The sequence below is a fragment of the Nycticebus coucang genome, chromosome 9 (assembly GCF_027406575.1).
Source record: "Nycticebus coucang isolate mNycCou1 chromosome 9, mNycCou1.pri, whole genome shotgun sequence".
NCBI lineage: Eukaryota > Metazoa > Chordata > Mammalia > Primates > Lorisidae > Nycticebus > Nycticebus coucang.
Genome location: NC_069788.1, coordinates 50,268,826 through 50,279,756, shown reverse-complemented (window position 1 = coordinate 50,279,756; position 10,931 = coordinate 50,268,826). Strand labels below are relative to the sequence as shown.

The 10,931-nt window shown below is 39.7% G+C and overlaps 1 protein-coding gene across 1 annotated transcript; it reads left to right on the top strand.

Moving 5' to 3' along the window:
- The first annotated feature begins 1,206 nt into the window (after positions 1 to 1,206).
- On the top strand, positions 1,207 to 2,148 carry LOC128594698 (olfactory receptor 12D2). The gene has a single exon (XM_053603605.1). It carries the CDS (start codon positions 1,207 to 1,209, stop codon positions 2,146 to 2,148), a length of 942 nt encoding a protein of 313 aa, XP_053459580.1.
- The last annotated feature ends 8,783 nt before the right edge of the window (positions 2,149 to 10,931 follow it).

The following is a 10,931-nucleotide window of genomic DNA, read 5'->3' as shown; positions in this document are numbered from 1 at the left end:
TAAAATACATTTCTGAAGATTAAAACATGGGAAAAATTATTTCGTGGGAAGAAAAGGTGGCCAAATAGAGAAAACATGTTTTTCAAATGGGAAGAGCTGGAAACTTGTGGCAACTTTGGGGAGAGCTGATATGAAGTCTTTCTTTGAAAGACAATATAATAGCAAGTGTCACATTAGTGGATCTAGAAGAGAAGAAAGTGAATTTCACTCAAGGTAGAATATTTCTAAATATCTGAAGAGTGAGTTTATTTCAGGGAAAATAAAAACAAGACTTAAGCAAATTATAAGAGGAAACAAGATTTCAATAAGAATGAAGCCATAAATACTTTAAGGATAGGTTAGTGCTAGTGAAAGAAGGGAGGAACTGTTGAATATATCAAAGGAATAACTTTTCTTACCAATGGATTCACAGATCTGGAAAGTAAAAAAAGCATTATGTCAACTGGGGGATAAAATTGTAATAATATTTGTCATAAAAGTAGTAATTTGGGATCCCATTTTGAACAAAATATAAAGGCTCTGATTATAAGATGAAACTGAGACCATCACCAGATATAGTAGTAATAACATTTTAGATATATCTCAAATTATGCTCATTAATGTGCTTATGTTTCCTACCCAAACAGGGCACCATGGTGTTTCTAGGAATGTGGATCAGGAAGAAATCAGTAAGAGAACACCTAGTCCCATTTACACTTTATAAAATAAGAGGAGGAAATGCAATTACTATTATTTTTAGAAGATTTTTATGCTTATAATAAATTCATTATTGCTATTTTTCTTAAATTAAAATCCTACAGATGATTTCTTACTAGGCCAAGAGATATTGTCATGGTGGCATATTAAAAAGTTATACCCTATTAGAGCTGACTTGGGAATATTAAAGGAAACTTGTTTCAGAATGTGCATGTCCATAGGCAGAGAAGATTGTGGCCTGAAAATATGCTCTAAATCCCTGGAAGAAATAAAAATATTAATGACAAACTTAATTTAAAGATAGTTGAGTCAGAGTCCATAACAGACATATATGCTTAAGATTTAACAGTCTAACGCCAAACTGTTATAAAACTTGTGTAGTTGGGATCATGTAAAACAGTACTCTCTCTCAAAATATTTTTGCCTTGGTGAGAAAATCCTGACCTGGAAGGACTCTGATTCTAATTAAAGATAGCACTATATATATTATTATGTCTCTTCTTTGAAGTGATGCTGAATCAAACTTCAGTCACTGAATTTTTCCTCCTTGGAATGACAGACATCCAAGAACTGCAGCCTTTTCTCTTTGTGGTTTTCCTCACCATCTACTTCCTCAACGTGTCAGGCAATGGAGCCATCCTGATGATTGTCATCTCTGACCCAAGACTCCATTCACCCATGTATTTCTTCCTGGGAAACCTGTCATGTCTAGATATCGTCTACTCCACAGTGACACTGCCAAAGGTGCTGAAAAACTTCCTTTCTACACATAAAACAATTTCCTTCTTGGGATGCATAAGCCAACTTCATTTCTTCCACTTTTTGGGCAGCACAGAGGCCATGCTATTGGCTGTGATGGCATTTGATCGTTTTATGGCTATATGCAAACCACTTCATTACACTGCCATCATGAGGCCTCAGTTCTGTACCCAGATGGCTATCACAATCTGGATCATTGGTTTTTTCCATGCCCTGCTACACTCCATAATGACCTCTCGCTTGAACTTCTGTGGTTCCAACCATATCCATCACTTCTTCTGTGATGTTAAACCACTGCTGGAGCTTGCCTGTGGGAACACAGAGCTCAATCAGTGGCTGCTCAATACTGTCACAGGAACCATTGCCATTAGTTCCTCCTTTTTGACACTTCTCTCCTATTTCTACATCATCGCCTATCTCTTCTTCAAAACCCACTCTTGCAGTATGCTTCACAAAGCATTATCCACTTGTGCCTCCCACTTCATAGTAGTTGTGCTTTTCTATGCACCTGTTCTCTTCATCTATATTTTCCCTGCCTCAGAGAGCTCAATGGACAAGGATTGGATCATTGCCATCATGAACAGTGTGGTCACTCCTGTGCTTAACCCACTGATCTATACTTTGAGGAACAAGGAAGTGAAGGGGGCTTTGGGTAGGGTGATCAGAACAAGGTTCCAGATTGAAGAAATCTAAGAGAGAGATAAATATAACCAGGCAATGAGAAAATTAAGATGTATAGCTATATTACTTCTCAAATTGTTTAGAAATATATAACAAAGGACACTGAATAAAGCAAAAATGTATGTGAAAATATGGTCTAGTTGTTTTTAACAAATTTTCCAAGGTCATATGAGGGAAATTTGAAATGGGATGATACCCCAATGGGGCATAAATGCTAAATTTGTTTTGGGGGTATCAGTTGATAAAATCAATTTGTTATGTTTTCTTATGTATTCTTGTATGAAACTGAGTGTATACAAGTATGCCCATATTACCCAAGTACTGAGTAGATGAATAATAGGTCTATTTATTTAATATTAGTCTAAGTTAACAAATTATAACGTGGTCAACAAAATGATTATGTGTTTATATTTTGAGGATTTTAATTTGAAGCCATGGTTACTGAATTAGAAAAGTATATACTAACTCATCAGTCTCCAACCTTTTTGGCACCAGGGATTGGTTTCTTGGAAGACAGTTTTTCCATGAACTTAAGGGGGTAGGGGAGAGGCTGAGCTCAGGCTATGATGTGAGTGAACAATGGGGAGCTTGGTCATTTCCCTGCTATTTGCCTCCTGCTATATGGCCAGTTCCTAAGTTTCATGGAAGATAATTTTTCCATGGACAGGAAGGGGAGGCAGAGTTCTGCAGCCCAGTCCCTAAAAGGACACAGACCATACCGGTTTGCAGCCGGGGAGTTGGGGACTATAATGCTAACTGGCATATGAGTTAAGAAGAATTTTTAAAAGATACATCTAATTTTTTGTTCTTCAAACAGGGAGGCAAATAAGTAATTTTTAAAAATTACAGGACAAGATGGCTGACCAAAGACATCAGCTGCCAATTTTTCTCAACTAAAAGGAAAAGTTTTAGATGAAAAAGAACAAACAACCAAAGATAACCTGCTCACCGACCTCTCATTGGTGCTTGCCAATCTGCTCCAAGGGAAAAGTGCCAGAACCTACCAGAGATTCCACAGGAAGAAGTTGCAAAGCAAAACAATAAGGAGCAAGCTATTGGCAGAGATCAACCTCCAAGAGGCTTGGAGTCCAGTGAAAAGGGCATGTGGGGTGTTTTTTTCTCCCTCCCCCACATCTCTGGCAGTCAACAGGCTCCTAAGCTGCTGCAGAGCCTTTCTATCCTTACAAGCTGAGAAGCTGATGCTGCCAGTGAACTGGGAACTTCTTGGGGACAAAGCAGCAGGTTGCCAGCCACCTTGGAGTTGCTTCACATAACCACAGACCTTAGCCAACACAGTGGGCACTGTATTGCTTCTCCATCCATCATGTCCCTTTGTCCTCCCTTGGGGGCTTCAGCCCTCAGTTTTTGTCTCATTCCCACACAAACATTCCTCCATTCCAACTGAGACTGCAAGAGCTGCAGGGACCAGTGGTCCTGGGGGATCTGCATGACCACAGAGCCTGGACATTCCAAGCAAGCTGCCTTCTGGAGAGAAGGACAGAGACAACTAGAGTTCCAGCTTTCCTCCATTCCCCCCCCCCCACTTCTGCCAGTAGTTGCTAAGAGAAACAACTGAGCCAGGAACAATTGAGCCTGCTCTCAGGAGCAGCTTCCTCCTCATCCACCATACAGAGGCTTCCACAGAGAGTAGAACTCAAATCTTTTCTCTTAAAGATCTGCATCAGACTAATGATGGGATGCTCAGACTATGAGCTCCCTGCTCACTGACCATCCTAATCAGAGCAGAGCACTCCCATAAGCAGTGGGACATCAAACCTTCTTGAGTACCCCATAAGCAACTTGGAACCAGCACACTTCTCCCTGGCACAGTCAGAAATTGATCTGCAGGGACCAGAGGACAGTCCCAAAAGCCAGATCTTATTCCCCAAGGACTTGATCATATTGCTGGGAGGTTATGAAGGGGAAATATGTGAACTAATATTGGGAGATAATGGAGTTTTCATGGGCAGAACTGAAAAGGGAGTGTGGTTTGGGTCTGACCCTTCCCCCACAGGAAAGTCATGCTTTCAGCCAACAGTGCCATTCTGGACAGGGAAGAAGCTCCCAAGCATTCAGTGTCATCATGAGAAGCTCAGATAGTTTGAACTTCTGCCTGGTGGCAAATGCCAGGGGACACTGAAGAGCAGGAAATGGAAGAGAAAAGTGAAACCTGCTCCTGACAGCTAGATTGTAAATCTTAGATGTCCCCTCCTCCACAAGCAGACTTTCTGGCTGGGTGGGGCCACTTCAGCCCTTCTGCTATGGTTTTCCCTAGAAATCTTGGTATAAACCATTGAACCCCACCTAGACAGCTACTTTACAAGATTTTGCAGAGCCTGAGGGCAGGTTCACTCAGTCCAGCCCAACCCAGCCTCACTTCCTCACCTGTATCTGCTGTGCTGGAGAATAAGGACTCACCTGGAAGATCCACCGCCCTGCCCACCACCTGGAACATTCATACACCCATCCTGAAGGGCTAGAGCCAGTCACAGGTTACAAAAACAACACTGCAGCCTGTTCCTTCTGGCAAGCACCACCTACTGGCAGGGAGGTCAATTTGCACAGCCTTTGACAACATTTACTAACTCGATAATACAGACTGCGGTTGATTCTTATCCAAAAGCACCACCTACTGTCTCATAGATTAAGCATGATGAAGCAATGCACACTGCTAAGAAGGCCACAGGGCTGGGGAAAGAGAAAGGATTCCAAAGACTTTCATCCTCCCTCATCAAGGAAGGAGAGAGAATCTGTCCACTCACATAGCTCAGTTTTACTCCATTCAGTAAAATATTTACTGTGGGTTTGTCATAGATAGCTTCAGTCGGTTTTAGAAATGTTACTGTTCAGTGTTCTAATTAGAAAAGGATGCTGGATTTTATCAAATGCTTTTTCTGCATCTATTGAGAGGATCTTATGATCTTTATTTTTGCCTCTGTTAATATGGTGGATAACGTTTATGGACTTGCGTATTTTAAACCAGCCTAGCATCCCTGGGATGAAACCTACTTGATCATGATGAATGACTTTTTTGATGATAAGCTGTAATCTATTGGCTAGGATTTTGTTGAGAATTTTTGCATCTATATTCATGAGTGAGATTGGTCTGAAATTCTCCTTTTTGTTTGGGTCCTTTCCTGGTTTTGGTATCAGGGTGATGTTTGCTTCATTGAATGTGGTGGGGAAGATTCCTTCGTCCTCAATTTTTTGGAATAATTTCTACAGTACAGGAATAAGCTCTTCCTTGAAGGTTTGATAGAATTCTGGTGTGAAGCCATCTGGACCAGGGCATTTTTTGGTTGGAAGATTTTTTATTCTTTCTTTAATCTCAGTGTTTGAAATTGGTCTGTTCAGGAGCTCTATTTCTTCCTGGCTAAGTCTAGGGAGAGGGTGTGATTCCAAATATTGATCCATTTCCTTCACATTGTCAAATTTCTGGGCATAGAATTTCTGGTAGTATTCAGAGGCGATCTCTTGTATCTCTGTGGGATCAGTTGTTATTTCCCCTTTATCATTTCTGATTGAGGTTACTAGAGATTTTACTTTTCTATTTCTCGTTAGTCTGACCAATGGTTTATCTATTTTATTTATTTTGTCAAAAAGCCAACTCCTTGTTTCATTAATTTTCTGAATGATGTATATATATATAAATATATCATATATATATATCATCTGAATGATATATATTCTGTCAATTAATATGAATGGCCTTAATGCCTCACTCAAGAAACGTAAGTTAGCAGAATGAATGAAAAATGCAACCAAAGTATTCACTATCTCTAGGAAGAAAACAAATGGAAAAAACATATCATGCTCATGGATTGGTAGGATCAATAGAAAGTCCATAATTTCTAAAGTGAATGACAGATTCAATGCAATCCCCGTTAAAATATCAATGTGATATTTCGCAGATCTAGAGAAAATCATTCTATACTTCATTTGGAACCTGAAAAGAGCCCAAATAACCAAAATTAGGGTTCAGCAAAAGGAACAAATCTAGAGATATCACATTACCAGACTTCAAACTATATTACAAGGCTATAGTAACCAAAACAGCATGGTGCTGATACAAAAATAGAGACATATTTCAATGGAACAGGACAAAAAAAAATCCACATACAGCAAATCAATCTTTGGCAAATCAAATAGCAATATGCCCTGGGGGAAAGAAGCCCCATTCAATAAATAGTGCTGGGGTAACTGGATAGCCATATGCACAAGGATGAAATAGAATTTATATCTCTTACCACACACAAAAATTAATTCAAGATGAAAAAGACTTAATTATATGTCATGAAACTACAAAAACTCTGGAAGAAAATATTGGAAAAACTTTTCTAGATATTGGCCTAGGCAAAGAATTTCTGAAGGCCGCAATGGCAATAACAGCAACAACAAAAATAAATCAATGGAATTTGATTAAATTAGAAATCTTCTGCACAGCCAAAGATATAATCAACAGACCAAATAGTCTACAGAATGGGAGAAAAGGTATGCAAGCTATACATCCGATAAAGAAGTAATAACCCAAATTTACAAAGAACTCAAGCAAATGAGCAAGAAAATAATCAAACAACCCCATTAAAAAGTGGGCAAAATACATCAACATCATTCAGATAGCATTTATTTTACCCATTAGGTAGGTTTTTTATTATCATCTCCTCTCTGCTTGATTTCCACTGAGTTTTACTTCCTTCTGTGCACACCTGTGCTCATTGATTAGTTCCAATTTAATAGTAAGAACATGTGGTGTGGGGGGCGGAGACAAGATGGCTGACTGAAGCCAGCTTTCCACAAAGGGTCCCATCCAGAAGATGAGTTAAAGGACAGAAATTTAGCAAGTAACCTGGTGGATTAGAGCTGCGCCAAGAGAAGGTTGAAGAACACACATAAACCCTGCTGAGGCAAGCTGCGACCCCAAGGATACAAACAAAAGGTACAAAATCTATCACCAAGTGGATGGGAGTCCCCTCCCTCATGAGAACTGCTCAGAGTACCCCATAAACAAACGAGCAGAGTTCAAAAGTCTTCCCATTATACTCCATGGCAGAGACCCTCTAAAAACAGGACCTACTTCCCCTACTAGGGTGCCATGGCACTCTCCTGCCAGGAATAAAACTATGTAAAAGTGTATATATTCCCTACCTGAAATTCTGAGCTCCCAGAACGCCCCTCCACTCTCACTCTGATGTCTGGAGGCCTGTCCAACAGGAGTCCAGATTCTTGAGTGATTTCTCGAGGGGTATGGACAGGGCCTGGACTGCAGCTGGTCAGTGCTGATTCTGTAACACAGGAGTGAGGAGATAATGGTCGGCTGAGAGGAAGCCATGCCAGAGCGGCGGTGCCCTGATGCGCCAAGCACCAGCCGTTTTTGGCAACAATAGGGCTCACCCTTGGATATTCCAGAGTCACACCCCCTGTCTCTCTGGGCAACCAGAGGAGGCTGGGCATCTTCTTACGTGGCAACCACTGGCAGAAGAGCGCAGGGATTAGAAAACTCAGGCGCAGAGCTGGGAGATTCCCAGGGCAGGGCTGAACCCAAGGACCACTTTACTGAGCCTACGATGCACCCGGCCCCCAGGGGATCATAAGCCTCAACAAAGGAGGGCAGGCAGAGGCTAGAACTGGCAGGTAACTGTGCTGGGAACACAAACTACAGTGGCACAAACAGGGCCTGAGGCACAGGTTCTGGGAACTCAAAACACCTTCTCTTGTGTAGGGGAATTTAGCAGGGACAGAAACAAATTCCCACAAAGTTTATCTCTTCTGTCAGTAACATCAATCAGGGGTGGGGCTGGAACTGAGTGACCAGCCTCAGACTCCCGAGGTTGTCAGGCCTCACCTCCCCCTGCCGGATAGTGGCAGAGAGCAGTGGCCTGGCTGAGCAGACATAGATCTCCTTGTGATTCAGAATGGTGCAACCCCCTGGAGTACCTGCTCATGGGAGACAACTGGAACATAGTTCTACAGGTCATCCATGTTTCAGGCAAATAGTAATCAGAAAAAAGCAGGTGTTGCAATTCTATTTGCAGACAGAATAGGCTTTAAACCAATAAAAGGAAGGAAGGATAAGGATGGTCACTTCATATTTGTTAAGGGTAATACTCAATATGATGACATTTCAATTATTAATATTTATGCACCCAACCAGAATGCACCTTAATTTATAAGAGAAACTCTAACAGACATGAGCAACTTGATTTCCTCCAGCTCCATAATAGTTGGAGATTTCAACACTCCTTTGGCAGTGTTGGATTGATCCTCCAATAAGAAGCTGAGCAAAGAAATTTTAGATTTAAACCTAACCATGCAACATTTGGATTTAGCAGACATCTACAGAACATTTCATCCCAGCATAACTGAATACACATACTTCTCATCAGCCCACAAAGCATACTCCAAAATCGATCACATATTAGGTCACAAGTCTAACCTCAGTAAATTTAAAGGAATAGAAATTATTCCTTGCATCTTCCTGGACCACCATAGAATAAAAGTTGAACTCAATAACAACAGGAATCTGCATACTCATACAAAAACATGCAAGTTAAATAACCTTATGCTGAATGATAGCTGGGTCAGAGATAAGATTATGAAAGAAATTGCCAAATTTCTGGAACAAAATGACAATGAAGACACGAATTATCAGAACCTTCGTGATACGGCAAAGGCAGTCCCAAGAGGGAAATTTATAGCCCTACAAGCCTTCCTCAAGAGAAAGGAAAGAGAGGAAGTTAACAACTTAATGGGACATCTCAAGCAACTGGAAAAGGAAGAACATTCCAACCCCAAACTCAGTAGAAGAAAAGAAATAACCAAAATTAGAGCAGAATTAAATAAAATTGAAAACAAAAGAATTATACAACAGATCAATAAATCCAAAAGTTGGTTTTTTGAAAAGGTCAATAAAATAGATAAAACTTTCGCTAACCTAACCAGGAAAAAAAGAGTAAAAATCTCTAATTTCATCAATCAGAAATAATAAACACAAAATAACAACAGACTCCTCAGAAATTCAAAAAATCCTTAATGAATATTACAAGAAACTTTATTCTCAGAAATATGAAAATCGGAAGGAAATTGACCAATACTTGGAAGCACGTCACCTTCCAAGACTTAGCCAGAATCAAGTGCAAATGTTGAACAAGCCTATATCAAGTTCTGAAATAGCATCAACCATACAAAAGCTCCCTAAAAAGAAAAGCCCAGGACCAGATGGCTTCATGTCAGAATTCTACCAAACCTTTAAAGAGGAACTAGTACCTATATTACTCAACCTGTTCCAAAGTATAGAAAAATAAGAAATACTACCCAACGCCTTATATGAAGCAAACTTCACCCTGAACCCCAAACCAAGAAAAGACCCAACAAGAAAAGAAAATTATAGACCAGTATCACCAGTGAATATAGATGCAAAAATATTCAACAAGATCCTAACAAACAGAATCTAGCAACAAATCAAACAAATTATACATCATAACCAACTCGGTTTTATACCAGGGTCTCAAGGTTCATTCAATATACGTAAATCTATAAATGTAATTCAGCACATAAACAAATTAAAAAACAAAGACCATATGATTCTCTCAATTGATGCAGAAAAGGTTTTTGATAATATCCAGCATCCCTTCATGATCAGAACACTTACGAAAATTGGTATAGAAGGGACATTTCTTAAACTGATAGAGGCCATCTACAGCAAACCCACAGCCAATATCATATTGAATGGAGTGAAACTGAAATCATTTAGACTCAGATCAGGAACCAGGCAAGGTTGCCCATTGTCTCCACTGCTCTTTAACATTGTAATAGAAGTTTTAGCGATCGCAATTAGGGAAGAAAGGGTGATCATGGGTATCCATGTAGGGTCAGAAGAGATCAAACTTTTGCTCTTTGCAGATGATATGATTGTATATCTGATAAACACCAGGGACTCTACCACAAAACTCTTAGAAGTGATCAAGGAATACAGCAGCATCTCAGGTTACACAATCAACATTCATAAATCGGTAGCCTTTATATATACCAACAATAGTCAAGCTGAAAAAACAGTTAAGGACTCTATTCAATTCACAGTAGTGCCAAAGAAGATGAAATATTTGGGAGTTTATCTAACAAAGGATGTGAAAGATCTCGATAAAGAGAACTATGAAACTCTAAAAAAAGAAATAGCTGAAAATGTTAACAAATGGAAAAACATACTATGCTCGTGGCTGGAAAGAATCAACATTGTTAAAATGTGCATACTACCCAAAGCAATATACAATTTTAATGCAATCCCTATTAAAGCTCCACTGTCATACTTTAAAGATCTTGAAAAAATAATACTTCATTTTATATGGACTCAGAAAAAAACCTCGAATAGCCAAGTCATACTCAGAAATAAAAATGAAGCAGGAGGAATCACGCTACCAGACCTCAGACTATACTATAAATCGAGTGATCAAAACAGCATGATATTGGCACAAAAACAGAGAAGTAGATGTCTGTAACAGAATAAAGAACCAAAAGATGAATCCAGCTACTTACCATTATTTGATCTTTGACAAGCCAATTAAAAACATTCAATGGGGAAAAGATTCCCTATTTAACAAATGGTGCTGGGTGAACTGGCTGGCAAACTGTAGAAGACTGAAACTGGACCCACACCTTTCACCATTAACTAAGATAGACTCTCAGTGGATTAAAGATTTAAACTTAAGACATGAAACTATAAAAATACTTGAAGAGAGTGCAGGGAAAACCGTTGAAGAAATTGGTCTGGGCAAGTATTTTATGAGGAGGACCCCCCAGGC

Coding starts and splice junctions, on each gene's coding strand:
- LOC128594698 (XM_053603605.1), top strand. CDS start 1,207: ATGCTGAATCAAACTTCAGTCACTGAATTTTTCCTCCTTGGAATGACA.